We start from the raw sequence: 18390 nt of genomic DNA, 5'->3' as shown, positions 1-18390 counted from the left end.
GAGAGGAAGGATTTTCCTTCCTGGTTCTCTACTCCTTTGTCTAATAAAGTGTAATTCATTTGGTTCTATTTTTAACTTTCTGCTTGTTTGAATCCTCCCACCCTGCTGACCCAGAAGAGGGAGGGGAAGTGCAGAGAACCTCCTTCTAATCCTAGAGGGCTCCTAGAAGGAGGCAAGCCCAGGCTGGGAAGGCCCAGAGGATGGGTGCTAGACAAGTACGGGGAAGAAGGAGGAGGAGGTCTCACAGGGCTGGCAGTGCTCCAGGATGGGTCCTTGAGGGGTGGAGGGGACAGTCAGAGCTGAAGGAGGCCCAGTGGACTGGAGTGGATTGGAGGTGGTTTTTCCAGAGCCCTAGGAGGCAATCTCCCAATGGATCTCTGGGCTAAGAGCCTCCACAATAAGAGAAATCCAATGAGGAGGCTGGTGTGGTCTCACCTCCAATCCTTCCCAAATCCACCGCACCCCTGGACTCAGCCATCCCTCCCAGAGACCCTGGCTCTAGGGTTAGACCCTGGGTAGGGATACTGCCCCCATTACCAACTGCAAGCTCTTAGGCAAGTTGCTTAACCTCTCTGGTCTTCCATTTTCCTTGTCTGCAAAGTGGGATGAAAATACCACTTACCTCACAGGATGGTTGTTGGAAATGTACAGGCGACCCTGTATTAGTACTTTTAAAACCTAGTGTAGTGCCTTGAACACAGCAAACACTCAATACTGTTATTTATTAATATTATTACGGTTATTGGGGCGCCTGGGTGGCTCAGTTGGTTAAGCGTCTAACTAGGGCTCAGGTTATGATCTGGGGGTACTGGGAGCCCGTGTGGGGTTTCCTGCTCAGTGGGGACTCTGCTTGTCCCTCTCCCTCTGCCCCTCCGCCCGCTCTTTCTCAAATAAATAAATACATAAATAATAAAATATTTAATATTATCGTTATTATTTTCCACCATGGCTGGTAGCAGCCGCCCCAGCACTCCCAAGGGTCCCTCAGACCCAGGTTCCCAGGGCCCTAGCTCCAGGCGCCTCTCCCCACGCGGCCCCTAGAGGGCGCCCGGAACTCACTCGTCCTGCGTTTTTGCGTTGGCGCCTCAGGTCTGGCTCCCACTGATGGGTGACTCCTGAAGTCGCCGCCGCCGCCGCCTCCAGCTTTTGGGTCTTGCGACTCCTCCCGAAGGAAGGGAAGATCTGTAGGCTCTGGGACTACAGGGCGGAAATGAGGGGGCAGGAGCAGCTCCCACCAAAGCCTCCCTGAGGGCGGCTCGCAGCAGTGGGGACCTTGCACCCCTTATGCTCCCCAGACCCTAACAACCAAGCACACAAAAGGAGGCCGGATTTCCCTAGGCTTCTGGGAGGCAGTGGCGACCGCTGGACCTTCCGAGCCTAGCTAGGGTCCTTAGCTGGAATTCCTGGCGGCCCGCTGCCCCCAAGCCCAGCCTCAGCGTCTTGGGGTGTCGTCACCCACAGGAGCCGCAGGGCTGGCAACAGAAGCACGGGCCTAGGAAATCCCCACCCCGCGCCGCCCGCGGGCGAGTTAGGCCTCCCCCCTCCCGGCAAGGGGAGGAGGGCGGGGAAGGGGAAGGGGAGTGCCCCTGGCGGAGTGGCTGCGGGGTAACCGCCTGTGGGAGCTTCGTGGGGCCTGGGCGGGTGTGAGTTGGAGGGAACCGAGAATGCTCGCAGTGGAGACTGTGTGTGCGCGTGTGTGCGCGCCTAGCACCCGCGCACCCGCGGCTCCCTCCCCTTGTGCAACATCGCGCATCCCAGGGGTCGCACAGTGGGAGGCCGCATGTGAGGTTGCACACAGCGATGCAGGCTGTGACTGAGGAGATGTGGGTTTCTAGGCACCCCCAACACAACGTGGGTACCCCACTGCTCCTTCCACTCACCACCCTACGCCCTCCATCGAACACACCGTCTTATTCTGCTCTGAGCTCCTTGGAAAATCCACACTGGCTCTAGCCCTTGCTCAGTCTGTTCTATCGGGCTCCCCAGGGTGAGGAGTCCAGGGGTGGGTGTAGGGGAGTGGTGCCGGGGCCTCCCCGGGCTGGCATTGGGCAGCCCATTCGAGCCATGCGGGGAAAGCGGAAGTACCTCCTGTTAGTTGCCCGGGCAGCGGCCTGGCTGTGGGGCTCGAAACTCTGAGCTGCTTAGAGAGCAAGACTCCGAGGGCTGTGTGGGAGTGAGTCGTGTGTGAAGGTGGGTGTGAGGAGAGCAGGGAGAGCAGAGCAAGAGAGAGGGGGTTTCCTCCGCATCTGGCCTGAGGGGCCCTCCAGGCAGCCCCAGGGCCCCAGCCCCCCTCCCCTCCCCTCCCCTCCCCATAGCGCTGAGGCGGAAGGAATACCAAGGGCTCCAGCTCTGCACAAGCCGGAGGGAGGTCCCTCTTAGTAGTCTCAGACACCTGGAACATACCTTGCCCACCTGCAAGTCACACCATAAACAGGATGCCCTCCGGAGTCCTGGGCCCAGGGCAAACCCCACACCCGCGGCCACGGTAGGGGCGCCACAAGGCAGTGCTCAGGCCATGCCCACACAGCCCCTGAGCACAGATCGGAACAAAGCCCTATTTTAGTTAACAGCTTGAGCCAGATTCTCTGTGTACCGCCGGCCGCACAGCACGGGCCTCTCGGACCCCAGCCCTGCCTGGGTTTCTGGGCCCCGCAGGCCGCCACCCACTCAGCCACCACGCTGGGCTGCGCCTGGTCTGGCGGGGGCTCCGGGCTCAGTCGCCGCCGAATTTGGTCAGTGCAGTGGGCTCCCTCAAGCCAAGGAAGGAAGCGGACCTTTCTGCTCCGACAGGTTCGTGAATTCCTCTTCTCTTTCCGCATCTCTCCACACAACTATTCGGTTACTGAATTCCTTTTCTATTTTTTGAACAGAGACCGACCATTTCCGGCAGGCGCGGTGGCAGGCCGGGAGTTGTGAGCTTTCGGCTGCGGGCAGTTGGCCCTGACTGTGACCCTCGCAGCCCCCTCCCCACCAGCCTTCGCCCCACTCGGGACCGGGTGTGCGGGTCCAGCTGCCCCCCGGCGGGCCCCGCCGCCGTCCCGGTCTTTCCCCGCCGCCGCGGCCCTCGGCCGACCCGGGATTCGCCGAGATTCGGTCCCAACGAATTCCCCGCGGAGACAGGGAAGTCGTGCGCGGCCCCTGGGTGCCGAGAGCCCCGGTACCCCGGGGGAATCTGGCACCCCTGGGACCCCTCGCCCGAGGGCCTGGGAGCGCGGGAGGGGCCCGGGAGAGCGCGCGCCCCCGGCCTCCCGCGACCCGGAGCGGCCAGAGCCAGCGCCTATCCCGGGAGCCGGAGCGCCGAGCCGGGTGGCCTCCAGCGATGGGCGCGCGGCCCCAGGGCTGGGGATCCCCGCCTGCCGGATGCCCACTTCCCCGCGAGTCCCCGACAAGCTGGACGGGGTCCGAGAGCAGTGGCGCGGAGGGGGCATTCGCCCGTATGGTTATGAGTGTGAACCCTAGCTGTTTGCGAAGATCCGGGAAGCAGGAGGTACTTCGGGGAGGGGTGTATGATGCCTAATTTTGCTCAGAGTTTGTCTTGTAAGAGGGGACGAGGGGCTGGGGGCAAAGCCTGGACTTTGAAGCGGGTTTGGGGGCCCTGTTTGTGCCGAGCAGTAGCCCGCATTCCTGCCTCGGCTCCTCACCTGGACTGTCCACGGCCAGAAAGTATGGAGCAGCCTCCGGGGCCAGCAGCCTCTGGAGGGATCCTGGGGATTGGGAGGTGGGAGGAAGGCTCCAGTCTCCTCTGAGGTTCAGAGACTCTGGAATCTTACAGCGGGGAGGCACTAAAGGTGCGTCTTTAAAACACAAATGAAGAAGATACGGGGCCACGCAGAGAAGGTGCGGGCCAGGCGGCTCCAGTCCCCGCGGGAGAGGAGGGATCTTCCAGACCTGCCCAGGCAGATGGAAACGAATTCGCTGGTTCCGGGAGGCCATGTCCGGATTTCTCCCGGCCAGGTCCTGGGTGTTTCAGCTGGTGCAGCGGGGGAGCCAGCTGCAGACCCAGTGTGGTGGCCAGAACCTTCTCCCCCAAGACCAACACAGTTTGCTAGGGCCTTGCCTGGTCACCCAGTGGGCCTGGGAGGTGGGAGCAGGAGGTCCAGGCTTAGTCCTTTGGGCCCAGAATCCTCTTCTCCTGAGGAGATCAGGGTCCAAGGGGGCCACGGATAAGATGGATGAGCACTGCCCCTCCGTCAAATTTCCCTTTGGGCCTCCTAGGGTGTGAGGTTGTTGTGCTTTGTCCCCCTCTGGTATATCAGGTCCAGGATAGCAGCCTGGGCAGGGATGAAGGACAGTGTCTCTGATGGCACCCTCTGGGTACACACAGCTCTGTATGCCTGAACAAGACCCACACCCACTCGCTTCTAGCTTCTAGCCACAAAGTTCTTTCACTCTCCCATCCCAAAGAAGGAGCCTCCTATCCCCACACTTTATGCCCCCCAGGATGGCATGTCCCCAGACCCTCCACCACCTAGCTTCTTCCAGAAAAGCAGCCCCAAATCAGTTTTGTGCACCTGAGACCGGTCTAGTGCGTGGGGGACTAGATGTTATAGGGAGCGTTGTGTACCGTGGCTGCTGTCCTGGCCCCCGTAGTCCGGGTCCCTGGGAAGTCACTTACTATTCAGATCTCTCCTAGGCCAGACTAGTGCTGGGAGTGGGAAGTCCCACTTAGAGGATCCTGGCCCAGTTACTGACTCACTGTGCTCCAACCTGTGTGGCTTGCTGGGTAAAGGCCTAGAACCCTGGAACTCCTAGCAGATGTTGGTATGTCCCCCAATGTATCTGCATAGCCCACCTTAGACCCCCCACGAGCTTTGCACCATTACACCCACTCGGTGACAACCACACACACTCACCTGCAGAGTCACCCACAATGATCCACACTCCCCCCTAATTCACACCCCCATTGCATACTGTCACACACACATATATACAGTAAAATACACATCTCATGTATTATTACATGTCAAACATGATTAAATGTCACACATGATTACATATCACACACAATTATATTCATACAATTACAGATGACTCACAATTACAAACATTCACACATTTAACACAAACATAGATTCACGAGGAGAAACGAATAGGTACTCTCACACACATTAGCACACGATTCATACACAGTCACAAATACGGGTGGGTGATCACAATTACCCAAAAAGAAACAATCACATTCACACATGGTTACAGACGCACCACTGCAAGTTCGTGCGTACAGTGATAGTTTCGATTTGCAACTTAAGCAGAAACAAGCACTTACAATAATTGCAAACACAGTGACACGCTTGAACACGATCACATTCATTATCAGTATCATCCGATTGTCCACACCATCACGAACACACAATTCACACCCGCGACCCTCACACCCAGAGACAGCATATCCTCTAGAGCATTAGCCGTCCTGGGAGAGCCTGGCACTCCTTCCTTTCCGAGGTCTGCCGCCTCACTGCTTGTCCCCCTCCTCCCCTCTCCGCAGAGCCCGCAGGTCCTGGCCCCCAGATGTCCCTCCTGCGCAGACACCCGCGCTCTCCCAGCAGTGCCCCTTCACCCCAAGCCCAAATAGCTGCAAGTTGCTGGGCTCAGCAAGGAGCAGGCAGCCCTGACTCCGGATCCGGAGGGTTTTATTTTTTTTTTCCACATAAATTACACAAGCACTTTATAAAATGGTTACACAGAAAACACCTTATAAGTGCATAACTTAAGCTCCCCTATGAACAGGATCTGGAGAAATAGGCTGAGTTTGTGTGAAAACCTGCCTGTGCGTACCTGGGTGTGGCTAATGTGTGATGGGGGCCTGGCAGGCCGTGGAGCTGTTGTGTGTGGGATAGTGTGTCACAGTGTGGCCGTAGCCTTGTGTTTGTGAGAAGTGCCATGCTGTTCACAATGAAGCTGGGTCACCCCTAGCTTATGCCTGATAGAGTCAGGGGTGTGAAGGCCATGACACTCTGCCGTAGGTCCTCTGTGTTTGACTCTGGGTGACACCAGGAGGGACAGTAAAATCACCTCTGGCAGGGCCTTTGGGTGTCGTGTGTGATGGGGAGTGGAATACAGAGGGGGTCTCCCCAGAGCAAGTTCAAATGACAGCCCATGCTGTCCTCTGAGGACCTCAGAAGCTCTTCTTCCCCCATCTCCTCTGCCTCTCTCAGTCCCACGTTAAAAATCAGAATAAAATAAAATAGACGCAAACTGGAGAGGACTCTGAACAGTTCCAGAGGGCGCAGGACCAGTTAGGCATCTGGAAGGAGGTCCGTGTCCCTGTCTCCTGCGCTCTTTTTTTTTTGCCCCCATCAAAGAGGAAACAGCGTCGGCAGGAGCTCGAGGGCCGGTGCGGAGGGGCGCCGCGTTCCCCTCCCGCATGCAGTCTGAAGCGGGAGAGGGGAGAGAGTCCTGGTTCTCAGCCTCAGCGCCCCCTTGGCTGGACCTGGGCTCTCGAGGGGTGGGGCAGGCAGGCTCACTCGCAGGCCGAAGCCACCGACGTGACGCTGGTGATTTTGGTGGAGTCGTCGGACCAGGGCTGCAGGTTCTGCAGGGCGAAGAGCGAAGAGTTGTGCACGCACAGCGGGTCGGCGGGCAAGGGCTGTGCCAGACTCTTCTGGAAGGCCTCTTGCTGCAGCTGCAGGAGGATTCGGTTCGCCTGCTGCCTCTCAGCCTCACGCTCCTCGGCGGTCTGCCGCCTGTACCGGGGACAAGCCATTACCCACGCTTCGGTGTGCTCCCGGGAAAGAGCCTGGAGGAGCCCTGCTCCCGTCACGGCTCCCAACTCCAGCTTGGGCCTCTTTAACACACACCCTTATCTTGAGGGTCCTACTCCGACAAAGACTGGAAACCCCAAAAGTAAATGGAGCGCGGGTATCCCGGGGGAGCTGTGGGAAACTCCGCTAGGCCCAAGCGTCTGGGGCTCTCCGTCTCCCACTAGCCTAGGATGGCGCAGCCAGGGTTAGGATGGCATCTTGCCTCTCCCCAGCTCTGCCGTCCCAAGCCTGAGGTGCCCCACCCTCCCCACCAGCCCAGGGCAGAGACAAGGGCCGGCGGATTAGGAGCTGCCTTGCCTGACCTCTCTTCTCGCCCTTTTCTCTGCGATCCTGTCGCAGGCTTCCTGCCTCCTGCGCTGAGCCCTGTGCCCTGCGGGGACTCCCGCTGGACCAGCCGCCTTCCTCCGAGGCGGTCCGGGGAGGCGATGACTCACTTATTCCATTTAATGCCTTCCCTCCACCCCGTCAACTGAGATCAAACGTCTGTCTCTAAGGTGGACAGACCTAATGGGAGTCCCGGGGGCCTCCAGAAGCAATTTGTAGGCGATCGATGAAGCCGGGCGAAGCCGGCAAGGGCCTCTCCCAGTGGTGGACTCCCGCCTCCCTCCCGCCGCCCCTTCTTGCCTTTTGCTCCATGCGTCTTTCCGTCTCTCGTCTTACCCTTCTCTCCTGCATTTCAAACTGCCTGACTGGTTCTCTTCCTTTTAGGCGTTGTGTCTTTTTCTCCCATTTTCTCTCACCCCCACTCCCTTCGTTCTCTCAGAATTAAGAGAATTTGTTTGAAACGAAAATGGAGATTTAATCATCCATTGCTTTCCTTTATTATCCTAAGACTTCTCCAGGCTGCCTGGTTTTTCCTTTTCTTCCTAGGGTGGGCTATTTATCTTTGCCCCCTCCCCTCTCTCTGCCTGCCACTCTCTTGTCTTTCTCTGTGCCCCTCTCTTCCAGGGGCTTGCGTTGCTCCCTCCCCTCGCTTAGGCTGCAGCCTGGTGGGGCCTTGGGAACACTAGTGCCCCAAACCCTATTCAGCTAGCCCTTGCTACCTCTTTAGCCTTCCAGAGGTCTGAAGCCATACCCCCATTTTTTCCCCAGAGACAGGAATGGGGGGGCAGAGTGGTGGGGCAGTGGCTTCCTTTGTGGCCACGATGGCAGAATCCCAGGCAGATTCCTCGCCTTCATTCAGAAAAAGAGGAAACTCCAATTCCTTCCTCCAGCTCTAGGCCCCTCTGGCCCGGAGCTGCGGATTTCGCCCAGACCCTCCTGCGCTCTCCCCCTAAGGCCTGAACTAGCGAGAAACTTCTCAAGTGTGGAGAACGGAGTATGCGAGCCATATGTGCCAGAGGGTGCAGGAGTGCAAGTGGGTGCAGCTGGAGAAAGCGCCGGTAGTTGCGGTGAATAAGTCTGCCAGAGTGTGGGACTCGCGTTACGAGAGAGAGAGAGAGAGAGAGAGAGAGAGAGAGAGAGAGAGAGAAAGAGAGAGAGAGAGAGAGAGAGAGATGTATGTGGGGGGGATTTTAGTGTGGTTGTGGGTGTGTGACGGGAGAAGAGTAAATGTGTCTCCTTCTCTCTCACCACACCCATCTGCTCCTAATTGATTCCCCTTTCAGTGGGACTCTCCAAAACCCCGCTACAGCCGGTGCGGATTGATTTTCCTCTTCCAGAGTCGGGGATTGGCTGCGAGAGGGCCGCGCCGAGTGCCTGGGGAGAGGGAGTCAGCAAGACCCAGGCCGGTGGAGCCTGGCGGCTCCGCTAGGAGCCCCGGCTGGGGCGCAGAAACAAGGCGCGGGCCATCCGGCCTCCAGTCTCATTTGGAGGAGACATCTCTGTAAGCGCGAGTTTGCGCAAACAGAAAGTCCCTCAGGACTCACTGATCCCCAAAGCACGGATTGCCTGGACTGTGCTTGAGCCCCGCCATTTCCCCAAGCAGCAGCGGAGACCAGCCGCGTCTACACCGGCACTGAGTGTGTCGGCCAGAAAGCCAAGAAGCCTCCCGTAAAACAGAGCCGGGGCTCTCCAGCCTCAGCTCGGTCGCTCCCCGTTCCCGGCCAGCCTAGCAGGGAACCGATCAGAAGCCGGCGAGTGGAGGGGGTGTGAGCGCCCCAGGAGAGACCCCGGGACAGAGAGCTGCCCGCCCAGCGCGCTCACCTCCACTTCGTCCGCCGGTTCTGGAACCAGGTTTTGACCTGCGCGTCGGTCATTTTGAGCGCCTTGGCCAGGGCTGCGCGCTCGGCCGAGGCCAGGTACTTCTGGCGGTGGAAGCGCTTCTCCAGCTCGCAGATCTGCAGGCGCGTGAAGGACGTGCGCGGCTTCTTCTTCTTGGGGGGCGTCCGGTTCTGATAGGGGTGACCTATACGGCGTGTTACAGTGAAGGGTGAGAGGGCCACTGGAGCGGGAGACAGACAGACGGCAGAGGCAAGCGGCAGAGCGTCAGGAGGCGTCCCAGGCCCGACTCCCCGCGATCAGCGAGCGCAGCGGCCAGACCCCAGGAGCGGGGCGGTGATCCTCCAGTCAGCCCTCAGCTCCAAGCCCGAGGCGGGCAACGGCCCCCTCCCGCCCGCCAGGCCGCCGCCACGGAGGCCTCTCTAGCCCGGGGCTCCCACGTGCCCAGCCAGAACCCGTGCAGTCGCCTCCCCAGTCTCCTTGAGGGGCATGTCTGAGGCGAGCTAAAGGTCGCAGGCCCCCGCTGCCCCAGGCCTCCGGCCTCAGAGAAGCTGCCCAGCAGCAAGGGTCAGTGTGTGTGGGGGAGCGGGGTGGACCCTGGGTCCTGACCTGAGCCACCAACACGCAGCAACATCCCCAGACACATCACATAGCACGGGGGTAAATTACAGATCCATACACCCAGTCTGACACAGGGGACAGGGACACAGGCAGACACATACAGGACAGGGGGCAACACAAGTGACAGTTATTCACTTCCTCAGAACCTTCTTCAAGCCTGAAGCAAGATTAGGGTGTGCTGTGGCTAGGTCCTATGTGGGACCCTTTCACCAGAGACCCAAGACCAGTGGGTTCTAGGCTGAGGGTTCCATTAGAGCCCTTCAAGGCTGGCCTGGCCTGCGTTGGGGGAGTGGAATGAGCAGCAGGCTCTGCCCCCCAGGCCTGATAAGACTTGGGGTGGGGACTGGGGTCCCTTGAGTACAGGGTCCTTCCTGGAGGCCCAGAGCAGAATGCCTGTATTGCCTCTGCTGCCCCCCCCCCCTTTGTCACAGACCTAACCTGTGAGCCAAGGTTCCAAGGCCAGAACAGGAGCAAGGCGCCTGGGGTGCCTTGGGGTCGCCTACCTGAGAGTGTAGCTCTAAGCTGCCTATTTCCTTTCCACCATTGGGCCCAGATCCCTAGCCCCATGGGAGTCCCACGTCGCCATCCGCAGCGGCCCGTACCTCCTGCCTCCTCTCTCTAAGTCCCGGCCAGGAACCCAGGCTCAACTCGTGGTTACTTCTCAGCGGGCATGGGAGCGGGGCTGGGCGGGAGGATCGAGGATCGAAGCCTCGGATCCTAGGAATGCTAAGGGGCTAAGTGAGGCCGGAGAAAGGGGCCCGCGCGTGAGCGAGAGCTGAGTGCCGAGAGCGGAAGCGAGAGCGGAGGGAGCCGCGGCGAGCGGAGGAAGGCGCGGAGCTGGCAGCCGAGAGGGCGGCAGCCGGCCGCCGCCGAGTGCGTAATCGTCCCAGGAGTTGTCCTTCGGCCGCCGCGGATCGATCGCCGGCCAGGCCGTTGCATTATTCACACTGGAGGGAACAGGGCTGGGCCCCGAGGGGAGGACGCCATGCCACGACCGAACGAAAATGAAGCAGGAGGCTCAGCCTCACGCTGCCACCGACCTGGACGAAGCCCGCAGTCCGGGAAGAAGGGCCCGCCAGCTCTGCTGCTTTACTCAGGCTCAGGGCCTCTGCCGGGCCCGGCAAGGGCAACGGGCACTGGAGCTCCGAGCGCGAAGTGGTGTGTGTGTGTGTGTGTGCGTGTGTGCGCGCGCGCGCGTGTGTGTGCGTGTGCGTGTGTGTGTGTGTGTGTGTAGGGAACGAGAGGTGGGGAACCTGTTCTTTCCTTGCGTCTGATTCTGGGGCTCGCCGCCTCAGCCAGAGAACGTTGGCCGGGACGGAAGAAACAGTTTGTTCACATCGCTCCCCTTTCTCCAAGATTACCGAGCCCCAAATGTCGGCGGAAGGTAGTCCCCAAGCTACATCCCCCTTTCCTCCGCCTGACTGAGCCCCAGGGACTCCGAGAGGGGATCGGGGAGCGCTTTTCAGTGTGGGGGTCCTGCGGGAGAAACGGAGAGGGGCCCAGACTGGGAGAACTCTTCTCGAGCATGGCGATTCCGCGAGCGTGGAAAGGTGGCGGGCAGCTGCACTTGGGGGAAGCACCGAGAGGAGCTGGGCAACCTGGTGCACAGAGGGGGCTGCCGGGAGCCACCGGGCGGGGAAAAGGTAGCGCAGAGCCCGGGCCGCGGCCAGGCGGGGCGCGCGCGGGCCGGACTCACCTGTGAACCTGTCCTTTGTGTATCTGCGGTTACTCTCCATCCAGGGGAAGGTGAGGCCGGTGAGGTTGTTGACACCCGGCACCGCAGGCACGGAGGGCACGGTGGGCAAGCCGGTAGCCAGAGGCTGAGGGTGGGCCACCGCTCCAGCTAGCGGCCTATGCGCCGGCACCCGAATCACCCCCGCAGCGCTCAGGGCCCCCCCCGCCGCCGCCGCCGCCGCCGCCGCCACCGCCACCGCCGCCACCGCCGCCGCCGCCGGGACCAGGGCCGCCCGCCAAGGCCATGTTCACGTTGTAGGAGCCAGCCAGCGGGCCCATGCTGCAGGCGCCGCCGCCGCCGCCGCCGCTCGCTGGGCCACCAGGGCCGCTCGGACCGCCAGCACCATAGGCCCCCGCGCCCCCGGCCCCCGCCCCGGCTGCGGGGCCCCCGCCGCCGTAAGCGTAGGCGCCTCCAACCAAACAGCCAAGGCCGTATTCTCCGTCCTGGAGGCGCGAGGCGGGCCCCATGCAGCCGCCTTGGTCCGGGCTGTTGAGGATCTGGTCGATGCCGAAGCTGATGGGCTCCGCATGGCCCGGGTGGAGATGGTGCGGGCCCAGGTGCTCCATGCTGGCCCCCGGCCCCGGCCCCGCGGGGGGGCCCGGGCGGCGGCGTTTGCTGTGTTTGGCTCGGGGGGCAGCGCGCAGGGGCGCGGAGGCGGCAGCGGCTCCTGGCTGCGCGGCGACTTGGAGGCGAAGTGCGCGGAGGGCTAAAGTAGGGGGGAGGGGAAGGGAGAGGGGGCGCCGTATTCTTCCCCTCTCCGGCTGCTCCTTCCCCTCTCCGGCTGCTTGCTAGATGTTGACTCTGGGACATCAATCACCGGGCGAAAAAGCCCGGTGCGAGCGAGTCTAGCCGTTTCGGCCGGGTCTCTCCATTGGCTGTGCGTGGAGAGGAGCGGGGTGAATGACAGCGCGGGGGAGGGGCGGAGAGGGGGAGAGGGAGGCCGGGAGCCGAGACTGATTCAGGAGCCAGACACAGAGAGACGGAGACCGAGGCTCGGAGAAGTAGTTCAGGAAGAGAGAGAAGAAGGGATTCGGAGACTTAAAAGGAGAAAAAGAACAGGAGGCGGCCCTTCCCAGAGACCCATGAACAGACGGACCCAAGGAGGTGGAGGACAGAGACCTCTTCCCAGCCTGGCAGGAGTCTCCCCAGTTTGAATTGGGCCAAAGGGGTCCAGCTTGCTAGGCCTCTGGGGAAGGGTGTCCGTGAGCTACTGGAGAACCTCCCCAAGGGCTCAGCTGGGAAGCACCTGTCCTTCAACAAGAGGATTTACTCCAAACTTCAAGTCTGGCTTGTTAGAAAGTAGAAGACTGTCTACTCCCCAGGTATGGAGCCCAGGCCCCTGAGGCGGGAAGGTGAGTTCAGGCTTGTCCTTTTTTAAAACACAGGCCTATGAACAACTGGCTATATGTTGTTGGAAAAATCAACAACCACCCCCAACTCAGCCTATTTAGAGAAACTGAGGAAAGGAAGACTTCCTGAGAGGCAGGCACAAGTCAAGGGAGTTGGCTTGCGGCCTGCTGCCAGGGTGCCCATGCCTCAAGATACCCCTTTCCTTTTAAATAGAAGCCTCAAGAAGCAGTTCCCACAGTGTGTGAATGAATTCAGTCAGATTGCTTTCACCTAGCAACTAGCCCAGGGCTGGCTATTCCAAGCAAAAAACCCTTGGACTGTGGTGAGAGGAAGGAGTTATTTTCTTACTTTTGGAATCCTGCGAGGGAGGCGTAGGGGACTTAAGGCAGTGGGGGCTGGGTTTGGTGGGACCAAGATCAGGAAAGTGCATCCGGACAAATTGAGGCCTTTTAAAGTTTAAAGTCAGCCTGTGGCTGACTGGCTTAGAGCCCAGGAGAGAAAGCGGAAACTCCCTTTTTCTGCTTCCTCTCTTTTCCCTCTTCAGTAGGGAAAGGTCTGCTCCCTCGAAGGAGCCAAGCTCTGGGAAGGGTGCAGGTTGGATCACTTGGGATCTATTTCTGGTCTATATCAGATTCAACAGGTCTTCAAGGAGGGATTGTCTCTATCAGGCAAGATGCTAGAATATGAAGGTTTGCATTCTGCTCATCAAATCTCGTTACAGTCTATTTGCTTTGGTCATGTCTGTTATTTCCACTTGAAGAGATCTCCTTGGAAGCAGGGAATGGTTTACTCATCTCAGTCCCCCCCCCCCCCCCGCCCCAGCTGTGGAGTACAGCCCCAAACCGCAGGATATACTCATCCTGGGTGAAAAATGAAAGAATGAATCTTATTATTCAACAAATATTTATTGAATACCTACCATGTGTCAGGCATTGTTCTTGGCATTGAGAAAATAGCAGTAAATAAAACAAAGGTCCTGCCCTCATGGAGTTTACATTCCGTAGAAGGGGTTAGACAATAAACAAAGAATCAAATACATTACGTCAGATGGCGATAAGTATTATGGAGAACACTATGAACTTCACTAACTCTTCAAGATGAGTATTATCCCCATTTTATAGATGTAAGAAAGCAAATTTCAGAGAGGCTAAGTGATCTGATCAAGACAGAGGAGCTGGATTTGACTTGCTTTTATAGGTTAGTCTGGAAACCTGGCTGCTGGTTGGAAGCACATCTCTGTGGGGAAAACCTTGTCAGGGCTCCAGGCAGGTGGACAAAGGCCCACTCAGAGCAAGGCCAGATGTGAAGAAGGTGGTGGTTTGTAAACACTAAGCAGAAATAGGAGAGAGCTCTACTCCCTTGCCAGTTTGCTCCTCTCCATCCACCCAATCCAGGTTCTACACCTCTACCCAGGAGATGCCATAACTTTCATCAAAAATTGTTTGAACCTGTCCACTGTAAACGTCAGATCATCTCAACAGATCAGAGCTTCACTCAGTTTGAGAGCCAATAAAGGAAGGTTTTGTAACTTTCAAAAAATATTGTTTGAACCTAAATTTGTCTCTTTCCTGCCTCTTGTCTTGGGGGAACCAAAGCAGAGATAAACATAAGTGTTTTACTGAGAAACTACTATGTGCTAGGCACCATACCACACTGATCTCATTTAAGACAACAAATCTGTGAAGTTAATGGAAAAATCTCCCATTTTTAAATAACTAAGAAAATTGAATGAATGTTCATAGCGGTGTTGGTCATCATGTGATGAATGGATAAATAAAATGTGGTATAATCATACAATGGAATATTATTCATCCAAAAAAAGAATAAAAAGGAAGTCCTGATTCATGCTACAACATGGAAGAACCTAGAAAACATGATGCTAAGTGAAAGAAGCCAGGCACAAAAGGCCACATATTATATGACTGCATTTATATGAACCATTCAGAATAGGCAAATCCATAGAGGCAGAAAGTAGATTAGTGGTTGTCAAGGGTTGGAGGAGGAAGGGTAGGAGGTGGCTGCAAATGGATACAAAGTTTCTATTTGGAGTGATGAAAATATTCTGGAATTAGATAGTGATAATGGTTGCACAACTTGGTGAATATATTAAAAACCACTGAATTTATGATTTAAAGGGAATATTATGGTATATGAATTATATTCATTTTTAAAAAGAAAAAAACAAAAACTGAGACTTGGTAAGATGAACAAACTTGCCCAAAGTTCCACAGACAGAAGATTGATCTGCGTTCCCAAAATCTGAACTCTTTTCCCTGGATGAGGCTGAAAAGTATGGAGAGAGGTGCTTCTGCTTCCTTTGAGGCTGAATCGCAGTGGCCCTGGTCCTTTTCATGACTAACTACAGTTCTGCCTGCTGCAATTAAAACCCTGTCTTTCTAAGTTATCCTTAGAACAACTTCCCTTTGCCACTCTCTGGCCCATGCAGGAAACCCCCTGCATGTTCCTAACACTCTCCCCATTCCTCCCTCCCTTCTCCTCTGGATGAAACTTTCCAGTACCTATGTCTTTCTGACCTTGCCCATTTGGGCACCTGCCTTACTTACTTACTGCATCTTGAACTCCTCAGATCTGGCATCAGTTGGCCAGGGTCCCTGGCAGGAGATTTCACCCTTGCTGGCCTAGCCCAAGGTTGGCAGAGGTCACAGCTGCCTAGTGGCCCATTAAGACTGTTGGGATGCTCTTCTCATCAAAATCCTGCAACCCAGGGACATCCTGACTTTCCCCTGCCCTTACATCTGTTCGCCTCACCGGTCTCTTCCATACTCCCCTCCACCCCACATCGCTCCTACTTATCAGAGTCAACTTTTCTCCCAGTCCAGTTCTGAGGTGCTGGCCTCCCCCAAGATGAGGTTCTTTGTGTCCAACTTGACCTCAGCCTTTGTTTTCCAATGAGGTAGTTGCTGAGGGCCTGGGGTACCCTTTCAGTCCCTTCTCTTCCTAGGAAGTTGAGACAAGAGGGTCAGGAGTCACTGGGTTCTGGTCCCCGCCCCTCCTGGAAGCAGTGTTCCCTGAGCACACTGCTGCAGGTTGGAAAGTTTTTCTGAACCGGGAGGAGACTCACACGGAGCTTACCTCCTGTGGTGCAGCTTTTGCATCTCCCCAGTGTTTCTGCATGCCCGTGTAGAGTAGCCCTGTTAGGAGGGAGTAGGGGAGGAAAAGAAAGCCGGAGGACAAAGCACAGTGACATCCTAGGCACCCTCAGTCACGGTGATTATCTCATGTTGTCCACCAGTAACCCTGTGATGTTATCTCCATTTCACAGATGAGAACACTGAGGCACTGAAAGTCAGGAAGGGACAGGAACTAGACTCAAATGCTGTTTTTCTGACTCCAATCATTAGAAGCTGATTTCTCGACATCAAACTTGGTAGATGTGGCCCTTGCTTTGCAGGAGTATCTTGCACACACATCTAGGTGAGTTCCAGCCCTAAGGCCACCTGGTAATCCACACCCCCCCCCCCATGCACCATCCACTCTCCTAGCCTGCAGAATAAAGAAGTGCCTCCAATTAAAAGAGGAGCAGCTGGGGCTGAGGCTGGGGTTGGGGGAGGAGAAACAGGAGGGCTCAGCCACCGAGGGCGGCCCCTTTGGATCCCACAGGGTTCCCTCCCCCCGTCTGGGAGAGACCCCTGGGCCAGGGGTTGTCCTTTAGCTTAGGGGGGTGTGTGTGTGATAACTTAATTACTTTGTGTTTGTGGGACTGTGTGTCCATGAGGGGAAAGCCAGATGTGAAAGTGTGGGTGACAGTGAGGATGGTCATGCAGATATACTGGGCATGTCTCTGAGGAATAATTTTTTAAATTTACGCAACAAATATGTATTGGGTGTCTATTATGTACTAGCGTTAGGCTGTTGGGATTCAACTGCAAGCAAAACATGTCTGTAAGGGGGTTGGGGGAGAGGAAGGGAGTCTGGGTCGTTTTTACAACTGGATTTGTCTGTGTAAGAATGCAAGTGAATGTGTGTTTTCTGTAACAGATAAAGAGTGTGTTTCTCTAACTTTTCCTGTATAATGGGCATATATGACGGGCTGAGGGTATCCCTCAGCTACTGTACGAGTGTAATCATGATGTGTGTGTGTGGGTATCTGTGGGAGAGGTGTCTTATTTTCTAGTGTAGTTGTCAGGGAAATGGCCATATGTGGGACTGTGGGTGTGGAAAGGAGGTGACAGGATATGCCCAATAGATATGCAGCAGGGAAAGGGTAGAACAAACTGAGAAATGTGTAAGGGGATGTGTAAGATGAAGCAGTTCATGGTGGGGCCATTGGGATCTGGATTTCCAATACCAAAGGTGCCAGTTCTGCCTTGCTCACCTGCCTCAGGAAAGGGGGCAGAAAATGGAGGGGCAGGTGCAGCTGGTGACATAAGCAGTTAGAGACCCAGTAAAGGGCACTCCACCTCCAGGGTGGGAGGGTGTTCTCTCTAGGAAGCTAGGTTGAGGAAGTGGGGGGTGAGCAGGTCAGGCTGGTTCCAGCTACACAACTTAGTGATTTCTCAGGGCTGGGGGTAGGGGTTGTCCAGGGCCAGCCCCAGGTGCTCCTACCCAATCCTTAGAGTAACAAGGACTGAGGATCTCTCCAACATGGAAGGACAGGCATACATTTCATCAGTGGAGGGACCCCAAATAGATTGAGAACAGAGGGACAGGGGACAGACCTCCTTTCCTGCTCTAAGACACATCTCAGCTGTCACCGAGGTTAGGAGCCAGCACCTTTCTTCTCCTCCCACCGCCCCTACCCGAAGGTCTGCTTGAGCAATGGGGTCATTAAGTCTAGGCCCTGCCCTGTAAGGCTCCCCTTCTTGGCTTCTGACACAAAGGAAGCTGTTGGCCCCATCACCTCTGGGCATTGAGCTAGGGCCTCAGGCCTCTCTCTGACCAACTCCCTTCCAAAGGAGGCCTGGAGACCCCCAGATACTACCATCTAGAACTGGTGCCCTTGACAGAGTATATCTTTGATGCTAGGTCTTCTCTCAGGATGCCAGAATGGGGATAGAGCTGGGCAGGGGGTGGGCTGAGGTTCAGGGGAGGACAGAGTTCTGCGGCGCTGCCATCCCCTGACAGCTCCTGAAGGGCTCCCTGGGCACCAAGTTTAGTTTTCCACCACTGGACCCCAGTAGAGCACCCCAGCCTACGACCCAGGACCACAGGCACACCCCAGCGTGCCCATTCTTGGCCTCCATCCTTGGCCCTACCCAGCTGACAAGTGGGTCTGAGCTGGTCAGAGGGATTGACGAAATTTCCGGAGGCAGAGAGCATTCCACAGCCAGCTCCTGAGCGTGGTGCAGGGGAGGAAGAAGGAGTAGGGAGAGCACTAGCTTGCTGCAGGCCAGGACTCTGAGGGCCATTACCACCTTCTAGGCACCTACTCCCTGCGCTGGGGGGCTGGTGGGCCAGCCTTCTGCGGGTGTGCGGTTCTCTCACTCCGGCCCCTCAGCCTCAGTCAAGCTGAAGGTGGGGGAGGGAAGGCTCCGGCTGGGCCACAAACCTGCAGCGGCCAGATCTACCCAGACTTCTCGCCTCCGTTAAATTCTTCAGCCTGCCGGGCGCATCCATTTGGGCTGCAGAGGAAGGGCGGGTGGAGACCTCCCAGTTCCGGAAACCCGGTTCAGTCCCGGGCTCTGGTGGGGGAGCCTGAAGGTCTCCCGGTCACCCAAAAGAGCTTGGGCCACCTTGGCTTGGACAGGTTTGGAAAGTTCCACGGGCGCTCAGGGCACGTCGGAAGCTGCAGGAGCTCCCTGA

General features: G+C 57.1%; 1 protein-coding gene across 1 annotated transcript; it reads right to left on the bottom strand.

Annotated features, from left to right (window-relative positions):
• Positions 1–6460: 6460 nt before the first annotated feature.
• Positions 6461–11843, bottom strand: TLX1 (T cell leukemia homeobox 1). The gene is given in 4 exon segments (XM_021700086.2): positions 6461–6683; positions 8907–9108; positions 11239–11467; positions 11469–11843. Coding segments are annotated over 4 exon segments (1029 nt in total).
• Positions 11844–18390: the final 6547 nt, after the last annotated feature.

Source organism: Neomonachus schauinslandi, chromosome 6 (genome assembly GCF_002201575.2).
Source record: "Neomonachus schauinslandi chromosome 6, ASM220157v2, whole genome shotgun sequence".
Classification (NCBI taxonomy): domain Eukaryota; kingdom Metazoa; phylum Chordata; class Mammalia; order Carnivora; family Phocidae; genus Neomonachus; species Neomonachus schauinslandi.
The sequence above is the reverse complement of the archived record's forward strand: the minus strand, read 5'-3'. Positions and strand labels throughout refer to the sequence as shown.